Here is an 18,329-nt window from a genome sequence, read left to right on the forward strand (position 1 = left end):
TTCAAGATTATTTTTTAAGAAATGACAGAAAAAAATTATGAACAATAACTTAGAGTGACACATTACATCATTCATCTTCAGATTTTTCATACTCAAACATGACCAATCCAACACAATTTTAAGAAACAGAACAAGAAGAACAAAATGATTATTTATTATTATTATTATTTTTAGTAGATGAACAAAATGATTATTAAACCAACCTAAATTATTATCTATGTACTCCATTGGCTAATGTGCCAATAACTTTGTAAAGATATTTATACATGGATAATAAATGATAAGATGTATAGATGGGAAAAATAATACAAACGTCCACTTCTCTCTCTCTCTCTCCCCCCCCCCCCCCCCCCCCCCCCCCCCCCCCCCCCCTCTTGCGTCTCTCTCCTGCCCTCTCGGCTGTGACTCTGCGTCAACGTGTGTGTTCCTACGCTAAGCCAAAGCCTCAGAAACTTTCTTGTCAAAAAAGAAATGGGGGCGAATTTTTTGTAAAACCCATTTTCACACTGCCCCTTTTGCTTTGCCTTCTTCAACTCTGTTGTATTAACTTCTCTTCTTCACCGCCATAACCCAAAAACAAAAAAAAAAAAAAAAAGAAACCTTCCCCCAGTAATCATTTCCATTCCTTCCCAAGATTCTTCGGAATCTCCAGTTTCTGCGAGCTTTGGAATCTGCTGGGCCGTCCAAGAAAATATGCATCTCTATAATGCTTGGCTTCCGCCCCCTGTTGCTCGAGATACCACCAAGGAGAAGGAATCTTTCGCTCTTGTCATCACTTCTCTCAAGGATTCTTATCGCCCTGATGATCCTGAATCTGTATATTCCACTCTCAAATGGGTCTCCGTTATTGACCTGTCAGTATTTCACCCTTTTTTTCTTTTTTTGTTCCTTAATTCTGATTCGGATGTTGCTTTTAATGGCGTCCCTTAATTTCAATTACTGTTTACTTAAAGGATAATTGTGTCTGTCTACTTCTCTAACTGTGCGTCTCTGCTTTTTCTTTCCTTTCTTTCTTACTCTTTTTCTTTCTTTTTGGAAGATTTAATGTTTAATCCAGGTTTAAGCTCTTTAACCATGATTAAACTCGGTTTTCTGAATTGGGTCAGAATACCCGTTTCCCTTTGCTTATGATAGTCCTACTAGTTCATTGTATTCCGTGTCAGGCGGCTGAAAATAAAGTTGGAAACTGAGGATTATTGTGCTTCTGGGAATATAGGAATCATTTTATCTATTATGACATCGCGTGTCTTGGGCTGTATGCCACCGGCCACTCGGATTATGTTCTTATAGATTATTAGCATGATCTTTTTTTTTTTTAATAATTTAATTTATTTTTTTTAAAGAAATCTCTGCATACAAAGATCTCAGTTTCTATATGTTCTAGGATATCTAGACCACAGTTACATGGCAATATCAGACGGTTTGAGGATGACCATGTACTGGTGGAAATAATGGGTTCGGGAAAATGACTTTTTCAGAAAGGTGCTCTAATTAGCTTGAGTGGCAGAACTTGACTTATGAACAAGCATCTCATGTCTGCTACAATTTCCTTCAGCTGCAACTAGGAAAATGACTTTCTCAGAGGTTGTTGCTTTATGATGGAGGAGATGCTTTCGCATTCCTGTTTCGTGATAAGGGTTGCGTTATTTGGCACTTTCCTTTTTTTTGCATTATGGGGATTTGACTGTGAGAGAAAAGGAGAATTTTCAACAGTGTTGGTAAGTCCTGGGAAGAGGTTCGGTCTTGTGTCTGGGGCGTCTTTATCGAAGGAATGTTGTAACTATCCATTAGGACTTGCTGGAGCCTTCTTTTGTATACCTGGTTAGTTTTTTTTGCAGTTCGCCAGTTCCTTTTCAGTGGACTGGTTGTTTGCCTCTTTTGTATTATTTCATCTTGCGCAATTAAGGTTGGTTTTTCATTAAAAGAAAAACTATAAGAAATGTCTTCTGAATGAGGCTGCTTCTTTGATAAATTTGACTTGAAGTGAATAGGACAGAATTCTAAGGACCCGTCTAGGATCTTATTGAGTGTTTTGAGTCTTATTTGCTATGTTGCTCCTCTTGGAGTGTCCTTGGTTTAGTATTTTGTAGTTACTCTCTCTTTGATTTGTAAGAGAGTGTTTTTGCAATTAATGTTGGCCTTTGGTTCTGGAAAGATGTCTTATCTTCTCTTCCCGATTTTCATAACAAAATATTGTTAGAATGCTGCCAATCATTTGTTCAATGCTCTCTCTGAGTTGTCAGAAAAATGGTAAAGTTTTGATGATTGGCATGAATATAACTAGTTAAATGCTTACTATGCTATGCAGTTTTATGAAAGCCAAAAGCGAAGTATCATTGGAAGATGTAGCTGCTGTTGTAGATATTGGGTTAGAGTTATTTCATATGTCACAAGACAAGCTGTACGCTCAGGTGCTGATTTTTATATTTGAAATGATAAATACTTCTTGTTCAATGTTTGTTGCTGTTATCTTTTTCCTTACTAAAGGAAGATCCTATTTATTTTTATAGGTCAGATGGGGAAATCTCCTAGTCAGAATAATAAACAAGTATTCAAAGAGGCTATCCGTGAAAGTTCAGTGGCGACCTTTGTATGACACTCTTGTGCATACACATTTTACTAGGTGAGTCATCCAAGCAAGAAACTATGGTGGTTACCAGAGCATGTACTATGTTAAATTGTCTTGCGAATGACTTTACATGTTACTTGAAACTCTTCTTGTTGTTTCTGTCAAGTCAAAAATCTTGCTTTATTCCTGAGTTTTTAGTTTCAGAGTAAAGGCTTTCAGTATTTCTTGGTCTTAAATTTAAGGATATCGACTTGCTCTGTAGGTGTTCAGTTTGGTCATTTTAATGTCAAAAGTTCTGACCCTGGCCTATGACATGTAAAATGTCCTTGATTGCTGGTATTTGTAGACTAATTTGCTTGCTACTCTATTATGAGAGCTTCTTTTCTTAATTTTAGGAGCACAGGCCCAGAAGGTTGGAGATTAAGGCAGCGGCATTTTGAGGCAATTACCTCTCTTGTTAGGTCCTGCCGGAGATTCTTCCCAGCTGGTTCTGCTGCTGATATATGGACAGAGTTCAGGTGGTGCTATCTCTCTATGCTATAGTTACCTGTCGTGTAGTCAATAGGAACTCCATGTATTCAAATTTTCTTTTCTCCTTATTTTTGTTTATACTTTACATATATACATTTTTAAATATGTGAGTACCATGAAAGAGATAAACTGTAAATTTAAGTGCTCTTGAGGTGGTGTCATTGAGTTGGTAGCTACTCACTCTAGATATTAATAATTTATGTTTTATTAATTCTAAATGTTGTACTATCAGACACTAGCTAGGATTAGTTGACGTATGAAAAAATTTGCTGGGAAACCCTCAATTATGATTTTTCTAAAAAAAAAAAAATTTTGTCATGCAAATAAGAAAATTGTTTTCGAAAATTTGTGTTCTCATTTGTATCTCTTGCATTAATTTGTAGACTTGGTTATCATCAATGCATAAAATGTCATGTAGGGTCAAAAGTCACCGACTCACTCACATTGTTTTTTCAATATAATCTCATCCTAAATTGGTCAATTTAGTGGCACTTGATTTGTAACCTGTTCAATAGCTTTACATATTGTCACTTTTATATCTTTGGCATAAAGACTAGACATGAATGTTTGATATACATGGAAATATTATTCTTATAATTAAATTGATGTCTCATCTTCACAACTGTCTTTGGACACTTCATTTGCTTTATACAATGGTTTTGTTTCTTATCCCCCAACCCGCCCAAAATGGGGAAAATGAGTCAGTCTCAACTAATGAGTGGAATTTGCAGATCTATGTTGGAAAATCCTTGGCATAATTCATCCTTTGAAGGTTCTGGTTTTGTCAGACTTTTTCTTCCCACCAATTTGGACAACCAAGACTTTTTTTCACAGTAAGGAGTACTTGTATGTAGAAATTTCATTTGAAGTAGTTTTTTAGCTCAATTATCAGATCATAACGTCCTGCCATTATATGGCAGCAATTGGATTGAAGAATGTATGCAACACTGGGACTCAATACCAAATTGCCAATTTTGGAACAGTCAGTGGGCAGCCATTATAGCTCGCGTTGTCAAAAATTATAGTCTTATAGACTGGGAGTGTTTCTTGCCTACACTTTTCTCTAGATTCTTAAACATGTTTGAGGTGAGCATTTGAACTCTGCAGGTTATTTTTAATTATGTTAGATATTGGTTAGAAACACCAAAGGCTGGTTGCTAATCTATAGTTGAGCTTGAGGAACTGCAGTTTGATGATCGTCTTAAACGAGTGATGAGTGATTCAATTGGTTAGAAGTACCACTTGGTGGATTCTATTTGTAGTTGAGCATGAACCTTGACATATGAAGTATTTAAAAGTAAAGAGTTCTGCGTTGATCATGTTGTAGACCTTTTCTTGTCGTTAGTCTTTGTTACAAAAAATGATTATCTACCTTTGTGGAAATTTAAAAGGTGTAGGTCTTACTTGAGTTGCAATTGAAAAGCGAGGTTTTGGAAACATGCAAACAAGGAAATTGTTGCTTTTTGTAATTTCTAAAAGTTCAGGAACATGTTTGGTTGGATTTTCACTCTCTCTCAAAAATAAATAGATGAAGTTTTAACAAATGTTAAAATAGTTGTTTCAAGTGTATTCATATTTTTATTTTATTTTATTTTTATTATAGTAGTTTATGATGTGATTTTGATAGTTATGAAGTTATATTCTTTATCATATTTGTTGAATAATGAAGAAAGAGAGAGGGAGGTATGCAAAAACAGACCAATTATGAAAACAAATATTTAACTTTCCATTGTTTCCAGATTTTATTCAGTCTTATATATTTATTCAGTTTCTAGATATAATATTGTATCTTGAAATAAACTTCTAGATTTATTGCTGTAGAATCAAATGTTCTTGCTTTTATTAATTAATTAATTAATTAATTTTGTGTTTCTTATCCTGACTTGAAATCATTTGAAACTCAACTGCCAAACAGAAACTCATACTTCATGTGAGAAATTTGTAGGTTCCAGTAGCAAATGGTAGTGGATCATATCCATTCTCTGTGGATGTTCCTCGAAATACCAGGTTCTTGTTTTCCAATAAGATGGGCACCCCATCTAAAGCCATTGCAAAATCAATCGTAAGTTGATATTATTAAGCATCTTTGTTCTGATATTCATGGGAGATGTTATGAAAATGTGTTGACATTTAAATTGCAGGTATATCTTCTAAAACCCGGTAGTTCAGCCTGGCTTCACCTTGAGAAGTTGATCGACCTTCTTGAACAGTTAGTTCACTGCCTTCTAACTCTATCAAAATTTTTTTTCTATTTATCTTTTTCTTAAATTTAATCTCTTACAAAAAAAATTTGTAACAGATATTATCATCCTTCTAATGGTGGGCGTTGGACTTATGTATTAGAGCGATTTTTGCTTCATTTGGTTTTTACATTCCGGAAACGGCTTCAGTCTGAGCAGTGAGAATTTCCTTTATTTGGTTAGAATAACATATTGTTAGCTTTTACCCATTATGGCTTTCTAATAAAATACTGTTATTCCAGGAAGGCAGATGAGAATAATCAGAACAAGCTGTATTTAGGACCATCAGAAAGAAAATCTTTTGTCAATACAATCTTAAAGTTAATTGATCGTGGTCAGTATAGCAAAAATGAACATCTTTCTGAAACAGTTGCAGCTGCAACCTCTATTTTGTCTTATGTAGAGCCTTCTTTGGTTCTTCCCTTTGTGGCCTCTCGATTTCATATGGCCTTGGAGACGGTTAGTCATATTGCCTCTACTTGGAAAAGTTTAGATCCCTAATTCTAGGATGTGTCATATGTAAGTGGGCTGGTCAGTTAGTTTTGACTAATAATTGACACCAAACCAAGTATGTTGGTTCCTTTTACAGAGGAAACTGACCAAAAATCTATCTTATAAAGATGACATAAATTGACCAATCATGGTTATTTTGATCAGTTTAGGTTGGTATATGCATGACAACTAAAGGAGGAAAAGAGTAGAAAGAACAAAGTAATGGAATTGAAGTGGCTATATTTAGAAACGGGAACTGAAAGATAGGATAGAATTAGAAAAGAAAGGATTCATAAGTAAGAACAGAGATTATTTGTTACTGTTTTTGAGGGAAAGAGAGAAAAATATGAAAACTAAAGGTTAAAAAATTATAAAATTTAATTAGAAGAGAGCATACACACACACATTTATTTATTAGAAGTGTATGGGAAAAGGTATGTGTGCACAATATTCAAAGTGGAAGGGATAGAGGAGGAAAGATGAAATTGATGGGGAAAGGATAAATATAAAAATTGAGAAGCTTGAATACTAGTTTGGTTTGGTTTTTATTATCATTATTTTTGGATGAAAACTGAAAACCCATGTAAACAAACATGTTAGGTCCAGTTTGGTTTGGTCTCTGCAGATTTTATTTTAAGCTCTACTTCAATCTATCGATCATTTGAGGGTTTCCCATGCAAACTAAATTTAATTTTTATTTAATTGTTAGTGTTCTAGTTGCTGCATATGATTAGTTTCCTTGTCCTTTTTGTCTTTCTAGATGACTGCTACCCACCAGTTGAAAACTGCTGTTATGTCAGTAGCATTTGTTGGGCGTCCATTATTTCTGACATCTTTGTCAGCTTCGGCTGTAAAGCCAGCAGATATTGTTGCTGATGATGAGTTCGTTAATCTTCTCATGGTTTCACTATCCAATGCCTTACTTGGTATGGATGCTAATGATCCTCCTAAAACCCTGGCCACCATGCAATTAATTGGTTCCCTATTCTCCAATGTAAGTAGTAACATTCATTTATTAGTTCTCTTCTTAAGTTCGCCTCCAATGATCAAAATATAAATTTGCAGTTAGCTTCTTTGAATGATAACTTAGACGAGCTGTCTATTATTCCAATGATACGATTTTCTGAATGGTTGGATGAGTTTTTATGTCGCCTATTCTCCTTGCTCCTGCACCTGGAACCTAGCAGTGTTCTGTAAGTTATGCCACTAAGTTTTATCTTTTTGGCCAAATCATTTTCTTAATCATTTTTCAATTGCTAAATCCATATTCAGGCATTACTGATTGTTTTGGCAGGAATGAGGGTCTACATTCTTCATCAGCTTCAGGAACTTTTCTGGTCGATGATGGGCCTTACTACTACTGTATGCTTGAAATCCTGCTTGGAAGGCTTTCAAAACCATTGTTCACTCAGGTTTTATAAACTTCACGACTGCTCCAATTACCCTTTTCTAGCAACTTAATAAGCTTTTGGACAGGGTGTAAATTTTTTTCTCTTCCATCACTTTCAGGCTTTAAAGAAAATTTCTAAATTTGTCAAGACAAATATTCTTCCCGGAGCAGTTGCAGAGGTTGGACTTCTTTGTTGTGCATGTGTTCATTCTGACCCAGAAGAGGCAGTTGCTCAACTTGTTGAGCCAGTTTTGTCATCTGCCATATCCTCTATGAAAGGGATGCCAAATACAGGATTTGGAGGGCAAGGAAAATCGAAGGTTCTTTTAACTTCACACATTTTGTACCAATAGTTTAATAATGTTGTGAAAAAGTGTAACAATTCTCTTTTCAGGGAAAACCGGCGCTTTCTCCAGCTCTTGAAACTGCAATTGACTATCAGTTGAAGATGTTATCTGTAGCCATGAGCTATGGAGGCCCGACACTACTTCCTTATAAAGAAAAATTCAAGGAAGCTATTTGTTGTGGTTTTGAGTCTCCATCGTGGAAGGTTAATGTCTGCTTTACTTTCTCTTGGTGATTAAAAATCAAGTCAAGATCTTCTTGATAAAAAGGTTCGTTTGGTCTGGTTTGATTTTTTTCGTATGGTCGTATAACAGGTGAATGGGGCTGCTGATCATCTTCTTAGGTCTCTCCTAGGGAGTTTGATTCTCTATTATCCTATTGATCAGTACAAGTATGTCCATCTCTTTTCACTGGCATTCAAGTGCATCTCCCTTTATCCTCCTCTTTCTACTTTTTCCCACTTGACTTGGAGGTTGAAATATCTGAATTTCTAGATGTGCTGTACGTCATCCTGATGCTTCGGCATTAGAGGAATGGATCAGTACAAAAGACTACTCAAATGATGAATCACCATTAGTGATCCCCAAGTGGCACATTCCAAATGATGAAGAGATTCAGTTTGCAAATGAATTATTGGATCTTCATTTTCAATCAGCTTTGGATGATCTATTACAAATATGTGAAGGCAAAATTCATGCTGATCCAGGTCCGGGCGCATACTTATTCCTCTTAAACAGTGCTTGCACAAACCAAGGCACATTTTAGGCAGGAAAAAATAGTTGTAGGAGTTACTGATTCCAGGGATCCATATTGTAGTTATTCTTGAAATTATCTGAATGTACTTTTTATTATGATCAGTATCTTTAGATTCTAAAAATTATGATCAGTATCTCAATACATTCATATGTTTAATGAAATTCTTTTGCCTCAAGTTTTTGGTTATGCAAGAAATAAAGTAATAATAATATAATGGTTTCTATTTTATTACGCAGGAGATGAGAAAGATCACTTGAAAGTGATTCTGTTGCGCATTGATTCTTCATTGCAAGGTGTATTGTCTTGCTTGCCTGATTTCGTTCCATCCTTAAGAAATGGGAAGGTTGGGAATCCAGTTCATTCTTTCTTCATTGCTGGGGGATCAGGTCCAAGTGTTGGCAGCACTAAATTAAGGGAAAAAGCTGCAGATATTATACATGCAGCCTGCAGGTACATTGTGAATCTCTTTTTTGTTTTCAATTTGTCATGGTTTAATATGCTCATTGCCACTTTTATCATGTGGTGAGCAGGTATTTGCTGGAAAAAAAAGCTGATGATAGTGTTTTATTGATACTCATTATTCGCATAATGGATGCTTTAGGAAACTATGGTAAAGTACATATTTGTATAGTTTTTTGTCATTTTGCCTTGGCTACTCAAATTTTAAGCCTACTTTTGTGTTTTTGTCTTTGCCCCAAATCCCATTCATATCCCTTCATAAGACAAATAATGAATCTTCTTTCATGTAGGTAGTCTGGAATATGATGAATGGTCCAACCATAGGCATGCTTGGAAGTTGGAATCTGCTGCTATTATTGAGCCTCCTACAAATTTTATCATGTCCACTCGTTCTAAAGGCAAGAAAAGGTAGCTTTTTTTTTTTTTTTTTAACGAGATCCCACTCAGTAATATTATTGTGCTCAAGTATATTGGTGTTTAACCTGAGCTCTCTCTCTCTCTCTTCTAATTATTATTTTTATTGTTATTTTTTTATCAGGCCAAGGTGGGCACTTATTGATAAAGCATACATGCACAGTACGTGGAGATCATCACAATCATCCTATCATTTATACCGAGTTGGTGGAAATTTCTGTCCACCAGAGCATGTGATTCTTCTGGTGGATGATCTTTTAAATCTCGCTTTGCACAGTTATGAGACTGTTCGTGTGTAAGTCTTCTAAGAAACTGCCCTATGGCGACACATGGTACCATCTACTGGATCCTAATGCAAACAATTTATCTTGTTCCAAACATTATAAAGCGAATCTTTTGATGTGGTATTTCCCAGTTTCCTGCACGGTTTACTTAAGAGTGCAATTTCTCTCTTTCTAAATTTCAGGAATGTATAAACTTTATTGGTCATCAAGCCTTCGTATGTGGCCTAATGATAAATTTATCTCGTATAATCTTGCTTAATAATTTGGTAATCTTTTGGTAGGCCTCTCATAATACGTGTACCAGACTAAGAATAAGAAGGGGATTGGGGCATAGAATGGATTTTAAGAAGAATATGGGGGCCCTTCTGTAAATGAAAGTATACCAGATTGGGGCAGAAAAGAGTGATGTGTATAGGAAGGATGAAAACTTTGAGGGTAGTTTTTGGGGATATAATAGTTGGGAGAGTGATGGTAGCTCTCAAATCGACCCCTAAAGTTGCTAGCAAAGATTGGTCGTTACGTCCAATGGCAAACTCTGTAATTTATGACCTGTTGGGTATTGGGCTAATCAGAAGTTAATTACCCATCAGCAAATCACTTTAGTAGAGTAGTTGAATGCTAACAAGCACTGCAGTGTTATGGTCCTTTTCGGTTTCTGATCTCATTACACGTTATTATTTCCAGAGTTCCCTTCCATTCATATAATATTTCATGGGTGGGTTCAACAAAATTATTGAACATATTTTTATACTTGCCAACTTTCTTGTAACATGGTTTTGCAAGACTAGCCAGTTGAGGTTTTGGGTCTGAGTAGAATATTATAGCCCTACGTGATCCTTAAACTTTGGAGATTTGGTTTTCTAGGAAGAATGCTTTTTCTCTGATGGAATGTGGGAATCAGCAAGCACCATTGGTACCCAATTTTCTGTTTTCCACCTTAGGACAAGGTGGTTCATTAGGGATGGGATGATGATTCACCGCGTCCATTGTTCATGTGCACCAAAGGAGGAAGATTAAGAAGTGAATGTGGGGCCTCTTTTGTAACTGAAAGTTAACCAAGTTGATGGCTGAAAAGTGACATGTAGTTAACGTTGATATATAAGAAGGATGTGAACTTTAGTAGATGGGCAGAGTGTTGGGAGCCTCTTGGATGAACCCCAGAGATATACTTTCAATGCCTAATAAGAATACCAGTTGATTTATATCACTTTTCAATTGTTTAAGAAGTCTTTAACAGCTCAAAATTTTTTGCTCCTTCCATTCATTTGTAGAGTTTTCTGGTAATTGGTAACTTTTTTTTTTTAATCTTTTTCTTCCTTTTTATCATCAATATGGTATCTTATTTTGTCCATTGGAAGAATGTTGATAGTGACGATTCTAATATCATTGCTGTCGGTTCTGCATACTTTTAGTTTATCAACTTTATACATCGATCTCTAATTCTGTATGATAAGTGATATAACATTTCTAATTTAAAATTTTGACCTGCTGCTCAGACTTGCTGGAAAGTCTCTTATGAAGTTGCTAAAGAGATGGCCATCTATGATTTCGAAGTGTGTTCTCTCTCTTTCTGAGAATTTAAGGAACCCTGACTCACCTGAAAATGCTGTACTAGGGTCCTGTGCAATCCTTGCCACCCAAACAGTTCTGAAGCATATGACAGTGGTAGCTATCAGAACAGAGGTCTTTAAACAGATTACTTCTGTAATGAAATGTTCATGAAATATCTTCCTTTTTCTTCAGGATTCGAAGTCATTCTCTTCATTTATTTTTGGAATTCTTTCAAGGTAACTTCTTTTCCCTGCCTTAAATCCTATATCGTTTGAATATATGCTGTGTCCTCTCATTCTCCTTTTTGCCTGAAGCTCCCATCATGAATCACTGAAAGCCCAGAAAGCAATCAATGAGGTAAAGTATCATCCAAAATAACATGATAGCAATTGCGACTTTATTTTTTAAAATAATATCTACTTCATCAATTAAGTACCTTAAGTAATACCTTATGTGACTTTCTACAGCTATTTGTCAAATTTAACATTCACTTTGCTGGAGTATCTAAGAGCATTTTCCTAACATCAGAGAAACAAATGGGTGACGTCGATTTTGCAGATTTGGTTTCTCAGCTCAGTTCAATGAGTTTTGATTCTACCAGCTTACACTGGCGGTAAAATTATTTTGCTTTACTACTTGTAGTGAAATATAGATGTTCTGTAGGATCAGTTAAGCTCTCCACTCAACTTTGAGGGACAAATTCACACAATGATGAAACTCATAGCAGTACTGGCTTTTAAAATATGAGATATTTAAATCAAGTTCTTCCTTCTTTATAGGTATAATTTGATGGCTAACAGAGTTTTGCTTCTATTGGCAATGGCATCTAGGAATGACCCAAGCTCCTCAAAGATCCTCAGTGAAACTGCTGGTTTGATGAGTGATTTTTTTGTGATGACGTTATGTTCTGAATCAATTTATTTTCTCCTATTTCTTGAATTTTCTATGCTAATGCTTTTCCAGGCCACTTCTTGAAAAATTTAAAAAGTCATCTACCTCAGACTAGAATACTTGCAATCTCAGCCTTGAATATTTTATTGAAAGAATCACCTTACAAAGTTTCGGATGACAAGGAACGTGTCTTGCCTGTTGGAATGCAATTAGATTCAAAGTCATCCCTTGAAGGAGCCTTGACACAAATTTTTCAGGAAGAAGGATTTTTCAACGAGACATTTAATAGTCTCTCTCACGTTCACATAATAACAGATGTTGATGGTGCATCCTCTGGAGGGAACCATAGAAACTCTTCTTTCCAGAGTCAAGCTGACAAATCAATCACCCGTTTTTATTTTGACTTCTCAGCTTCATGGCCTCGCACACCTAGCTGGATATCATTGATAGGAAGTGACACCTTTTACTCAAATTTTGCTCGGATTTTCAAACGGTTGGTACAGGAATGTGGGATCACTGTTCTGTTCTCACTGAAAAGTACGTTGGAAGAATTTGCAAATGCAAGCGAGAGGTCTAAGCAGTGTGTTGCTGCAGAAGCATTGGCTGGCATATTGCATTCCGACGTCGATGGCCTTTTAGATGCTTGGGAAAGCTGGATAATGGTCCAGTTGCAGAATATCATTCTGGCACAATCTGTAGAATCTATACCTGAGTGGGCAACTTGCATTCGTTACGCGGTCACTGGAAAGGGGAAATATGGAACAAAAGTCCCTTTCTTAAGGCAACAGATTCTGGAATGTTTGGCTACACCTTTGCCTGCAGCAGCAACTACCACTATTGTGGCCAAACGCTATGCTTTTCTATCAGCTTCACTTATAGAACTATCCCCTTCAAAAATGCCATTGGCTGAAATATGCCTACATATTAGACTTCTTGAGGAGCTGCTTGGCAATATGTGTCATTCATCTGCCCAAGTAAGCATGTTCCTCTTATATTTTAATTTAGTTATTCTTTTTAGTCCGTCCCATTCTGCTTGCATGTCTTCTAAAACCTAAAGTGATGATGGAATTATACATATGTCATATTGTAGGTCTTACCACCATGAAGCGTAAACTCAAATAAATGTCTTCATTGACAATAGTTCCAGTATTAGTGGTTAGGTGTTAGTATTCTGAATTCCTTGGCGCTAAATATTATTTTTTTTAGTTATTTTTTTTATAAGAAAGTGAGAATTTCATCATCAAGAAAGCTTGTTACAAAAAGAAGGGGAAAAACAATCCCCTTAGAGCCTGCGGTTACAAAAAAAAATTCCGGTTTGGCATTAAAATTCACAAAGTTGTAATTACAAAAATCTTAAGCTATGAGACAACACGTAGGAGCAGAAGTATGAACAAGTTCCCAAAAGCACTAAATAAATGTTTCTTTGCCGAAGACCCTTGGATTCCTTTCTAACCAAATCCTTCATAAGGTAGCTGATACTACGTTTTGCCAAATAACAAGAGCTTCCTTCTTGAATGGGGAGCCAACAAATTTTTTGTTTAGTTAATTAAGAGTTAAACTCAAATGATCTAACAACCATGTCTACCTGGATCATCTTGAATTCCTAATCTATTATTTTCTTTTATTATTTTGTTATTTTTTTATTTTATTATTATTATTATTATTTTTTTATAAGAAACTATGCTTTCGTTGAGAAAAATGAAACAAGGTACAATAAATACAAAGAATACAAAGAGGGCCTACAAAAAGACAGTCCTGAAGAAGGGAGCCCCCTAAAGAAAAGGCTCCAATCCAAGAGAATGAATCCTAATGGATAATTACAAAAGACCTTGGAAACATAGCCCCATAACAAAAGTATTAAATCTAATGAGCTCCCATACATAATCCACAGATTTCTCCACCTCCTAAACAATATGTGATTCCTCTCCAGCCAAATACTCCAAAAAGTAGCCAAAAAACAAGCTTGCTACAAGAAACGCCCCTTATCCCAAAAAGGAGGGTGTAACAGCACCTCCTCCTCCTTTTGTTAATAATTTATTGGATACTTGAAACCCGTACGTTTTATTTCTACCTTTTTTTCCCCAGTTTTGAGATTAGGAATTGCTGACTAATCATACAGCTTTATACTGAGAAATTTTTTGAAAGCTAGTAATTTCCAGAGTGAAATGGTTAAGTGTGCATCACGGGAAGTAGCAGTATAGTTACATTGTTGATTTTATCATTGTTTTTCAGAAGACGTGCTTATCCCACCTAGCCCTTTAAAATCATGAATTAATCGATTAAAAAATATATTGATGACATATGAATGAAGTACATGTTAATAGTATATTTTTTTTCAACTTAAAAACTTTTTACTATTTTTACCTTGGTGTCAGTGTGCGTAAGTTTGATAATTAAAATCACTATTTCACGCATAGAGTAACAGTAACACTTTGTAGATGTGTTTCAATATTTCTTTTATTTTCTATATGTGATTTTTTAAGATATAAAATTCTGTCTTGATGTTACTTAAAGTTCATTTTAGTTGTGTTTTATAGAGCACAAGAAATTTTGTATTGGACAAGTAAAGTTACATAAATGGAATCACAAGTTGCCAGTTCGACACATTTTCAATATTGTTTTAAAAATTTTGAAAGCTGGATTTGTTGAACAGGTAAGGGAAGCAATAGGTGTGACTCTTTCCATTGTTTGCTCGAACATTCGACTTCATGCATCTCGTACTCATGATCATTCACATGGAGATGTCGATGGCGAACTTAAAGAGGAAAGATGGATTAAGCTTTTAACCGAACGTGCAACTAAGGCAGTGAAGAATATTCACAACTCAAGCCATTCTATTAACTTGGACACATCAAAAGACATAAAACTTCAAAATGGACACTCAAATGTTGATTCAGAAGATGATGTCAAATGGATGGAAACGGTAAATATTGTAACCCTTTGTTTTGAACTTTCAGAATCTATTATCAAAAGAACTTTCAAATCTAACATTAACTTTATTTTATCAACTCTCTTCCACTTTTGCAGCTATTCCATTTTATCATATCGTCAATGAAGTCGGGAAGGTCTTCTCATTTGCTAGATGTTATCGTTGGTCTGCTATATCCTGTAATCTCCTTGCAGGTATATAAAACCCAACTTTACTGTTGTACATTTAGGGAGCTTTTTGATGGACTTGTTGCTTCTCTCTCACAGAAGACAGCTGGATTTGGCCCATTGATTACTCTCCTATATTCTTGATTAATTATTACCATTATCATTATTTTATTTTATTCTTTGGTCATGAAGGAAACATCAAATAAAGATTTGTCAACATTGGCAAAGGCAGCTTTTGAATTGCTTAAATGGAGGGTCTTTTGGGAACCCCATCTGCAGAAGGTTATATCTGTAATTCTCTCTTCAGCTGGCGATTCTAACTGGAGAACGAGATCTGCTACGTTGACATATCTTCGATCTTTCATGTACAGGTTAGTCCATTAGATTGATCACTGAAGACTTGTTGGGCGACGTTCCCGTTTCTTGTTTCTCATTTCCAATTTTTGAGAAACATCAGCGTTTTGTAATTGTTCCTGATTCTTGTTGAAAAGTTTTCAAAATTGTGTTAAAATTTTAAAAACAATGCAATCAAGTTTTTCTTTCTTTTCCTGTTCAATTTTTGTCCTAAACATAGGTAAAAACAATATTTTATCATTTTTTACTTATAAAATGCATAATAAATATCAAAAACTAAAAATAGCATAAAAATTTATATATTTAATTTGAAAAATTAATTTTCTTATAAAACTTTTACTTTTTAATTTAAAATTTTAGAGAAAGTTATTTTTGCAACAAAAAAGAAAAAAAATAAGAAACAAGAATCACAATGATTGAAAAAGAAGAAACAAGAAATAAGAAAGGAAAAATAAGAAACAAGAACGTTACCGAACGGCCTTAATTGGGTCCACCAGCTTTACTTCCAATCAAAGTGGGAATAATTAGTTTCACTTATAAATAAGAACTTTGAATTCTTAGATTCCTGTTCTGTGATAACATTCTCTTGACCTCTTAGAATTGTTTGATTGACACAAGATATTGGAAATATCGTGTGGCTTCGGTTGAATTACTTTTGGTATTCTGTTTACCTTCTTTACAGGCACACGTACATTCTCACAAGTTCAGAGAAACAACAAATTTGGAGAACTGTTGAGAAGCTTCTTATAGACAACCAAGTGGAGGTAAGTTCTCGATTTCATATTTATTAAACAAGTAATATGCGAGTGTGTCATCTTTTTTAGCTGTGGCTAGTTTTCCCTTTCAAGCTAGTTAAGAATAAAATGATCTTCTGTAGTTGAATTGTAGACAGAGTTATATCAACCCTGAGGATTTCGTAACTCAAGCCCTTTGGCAGGGGAATGGATTTGTGTCTTCTTTTGACTTGGTACATAATATTTTGAATCAGATAAGAGAGCATGCTGCAGCAGTTCTGGCCGGCCTTATGAAGGGTGGAGATGAAGATCTAGCTAGAGACTTCCGCGAGCGAGCGTGTAGGGAAGCGAATCTTCTCCAAGGAAAGAGAAGAAAAAGGTTAATTTTATGGCCTCTAAATATATAAATTCGTTATTTTTTCTTGATAAATAAGAAGAAAAGTTTGACTCTGATACTTAGTAATAAAATATTGGAAACTTTAATGTCGATTGGGAACTTCTTATTGAAATCCTTCAATGGAAAATCAAGCTTTCATTAAGATGATGAAAGATACATTGTGTGATCATCTAAGTCTTGTATGTTTGACATTTTATTATAGTTTTATTGTTTCAGACATCAAATGCTCACTTTTGTACCGATATAACAAGTTCGTTCTGCATTTATAGTAGACACTATTACTTCAAGAATCTTGTGCTGTCAATTGCAGAAATTTGAGTTCTGGTCAGTCGCTAGCTACGGTTCATGGTGCCGTACTTGCTTTGGCAGCTTCGGTCTTGTCAGCTCCTTATGATATGCCAAGGTATGCCTACTTATCCTTGAAAATTTGTTTTGTAATGTAGTTGGGAGAGCCAAGCTTGTTAATCATTAGAGTGAGCATTTTGCTCAACTGGGTTTCCTCATCGCTTCAATCAAAATCTTCTGGCTGATTCCGAGTTGGCTTAGGCACATGTATGAACATGAGACAGCCCCAAACAATCTAAGTTTTCGTGTACCTCTCAGGAAGTTCTTATTGAGTATAATTTGTATCTTCTCTGGAGTAGTGGGGACTCATTTGGGGAGTTTCACTAGTTGAACCATCTGAACTATTTAGATAAATAGATTCATACCGTTCCTATATCTACTGCCCTTTCAGTTGGCTTCCGGAGTGTGTTACATTACTTGCTCGGTTCAGCGTGGAGCCATCACCCGTGAAAGTCACTGTAACAAAAGCCATTGCCGAGTTCCGAAGGACTCACGCCGATACCTGGAATATTCAGAAAGATTCATTTAATGAAGAGCAACTGGAGGTGGGTGTAGTTTATCAAAACATATTCGAAATAGGATGGATCGATTATCAAACTTTGCTTGAACTGTTATTGTTTTGTTTTTGCAGATTCTGGCAGATACATCCTCTTCATCATCATACTTTGCTTGATCAAATAGTGTACTATTGGGAGGAAAAGATATAGCTAAGAATTTAGTGGGATGATATTCTTGTATAAATATTGTTTATCATATTCTATTGTAGTCGAACTCAATATTTGAGCTGTCTCAGTTCAAAGTTTCATTGTTTGAGGCTGAGCTGATAGAATTTAGTCAGGAAAATGAAGCAATTGATCTCAAGTTTTCCTTTTGGTACATTCAATAATACAGTCTGAAGCAATTGGTCTTAGGATCCTCAATTCTTAGTTCTTTTATTTATTGTTTTAAAGTTTAAACATTGATTTTGAAATTTGAAATTTGAAATCTTTACAAAATTGTCCAGTAATTGTGTAATTGCCTATCTCAAGTGGTAGATGAATAGACGTACTAACAAGGCTAGTTTAAGGTTAAATTACAATTTTGGTCACCCATGTACTGTTTTAATATAGTTTATGTGATTTTAGAAATTTAATTTAGTCATTGTGGTTTAAACTCAATTTCTATTGGGTCTCTCTAATTTTAAAACATTTAATAGTGGTCAAGATAAAATGGATCCCAACATTTTTCTTTTTAAATAATCTTTTTGCAAGTAGTAATATAAGCTTAAAGTCGAACCGATTCATATTATTACAATGTTTGATCATTCTGGATAACGTTTGCATCCTCTGTATTACCGCGGCTATTGGCACAAAATTAACCGTAGTCATACACTTAATGTGGGTTTGCTTCAGCCCCCAATGAGTGGATACTCGTCTTGCTTCCCTTAATGTGGGTTTGCTTCAGCCCCCTTCTTGACGTCCACGATCTCGCCTCTAAGTTCT

The 18,329-nt window shown here is 35.3% G+C and overlaps 1 protein-coding gene across 2 annotated transcripts; it reads left to right on the top strand.

Annotated features, from left to right (window-relative positions):
• The first annotated feature begins 385 nt into the window (after nucleotides 1-385).
• Nucleotides 386-17,768, top strand: LOC111013390 (proteasome activator subunit 4). 2 transcript variants are annotated; one of them, XM_022287826.2, is made up of 35 exons: nucleotides 386-854; nucleotides 2,309-2,411; nucleotides 2,511-2,623; nucleotides 2,965-3,087; nucleotides 3,832-3,933; nucleotides 4,021-4,186; nucleotides 5,046-5,162; nucleotides 5,242-5,309; nucleotides 5,400-5,498; nucleotides 5,583-5,799; nucleotides 6,593-6,826; nucleotides 6,898-7,025; nucleotides 7,127-7,244; nucleotides 7,342-7,542; nucleotides 7,617-7,772; nucleotides 7,882-7,958; nucleotides 8,062-8,273; nucleotides 8,560-8,773; nucleotides 8,854-8,933; nucleotides 9,073-9,190; nucleotides 9,321-9,491; nucleotides 10,977-11,145; nucleotides 11,224-11,267; nucleotides 11,346-11,388; nucleotides 11,499-11,644; nucleotides 11,811-11,902; nucleotides 11,995-12,896; nucleotides 14,576-14,845; nucleotides 14,950-15,045; nucleotides 15,211-15,389; nucleotides 16,055-16,136; nucleotides 16,361-16,485; nucleotides 16,814-16,906; nucleotides 17,240-17,393; nucleotides 17,480-17,768. In XM_022287826.2, exons 1-35 carry the CDS (start codon nucleotides 694-696, stop codon nucleotides 17,519-17,521), a joined length of 5,415 nt encoding a protein of 1,804 aa, XP_022143518.2. In that variant the 5' UTR covers nucleotides 386-693; the 3' UTR covers nucleotides 17,522-17,768. The 2 variants fall into 2 exon arrangements, with proteins under 2 accessions (XP_022143518.2, XP_087974405.1); XM_088118279.1 differs by lacking the exon at nucleotides 386-854 and adding an exon at nucleotides 1,676-1,821.
• Nucleotides 17,769-18,329: the final 561 nt, after the last annotated feature.

Source organism: Momordica charantia, unplaced genomic scaffold (genome assembly GCF_013281855.1).
Source record: "Momordica charantia cultivar OHB3-1 unplaced genomic scaffold, Mcharantia_2.0 BLBB01000073.1, whole genome shotgun sequence".
NCBI classification, from domain to species: domain Eukaryota; kingdom Viridiplantae; phylum Streptophyta; class Magnoliopsida; order Cucurbitales; family Cucurbitaceae; genus Momordica; species Momordica charantia.

Bases quoted from the DNA above. Each gene is read 5' to 3' on its own strand.
- LOC111013390 (XM_022287826.2), top strand. From the start codon at position 694: ATGCATCTCTATAATGCTTGGCTTCCGCCCCCTGTTGCTCGAGATACC. The intron at 5,499-5,582 runs GTGAGAATTTCC...CTGTTATTCCAG, and splicing joins AAACGGCTTCAGTCTGAGCA to GAAGGCAGATGAGAATAATC. The intron at 11,389-11,498 runs GTAAAGTATCAT...GACTTTCTACAG, and splicing joins CCCAGAAAGCAATCAATGAG to CTATTTGTCAAATTTAACAT.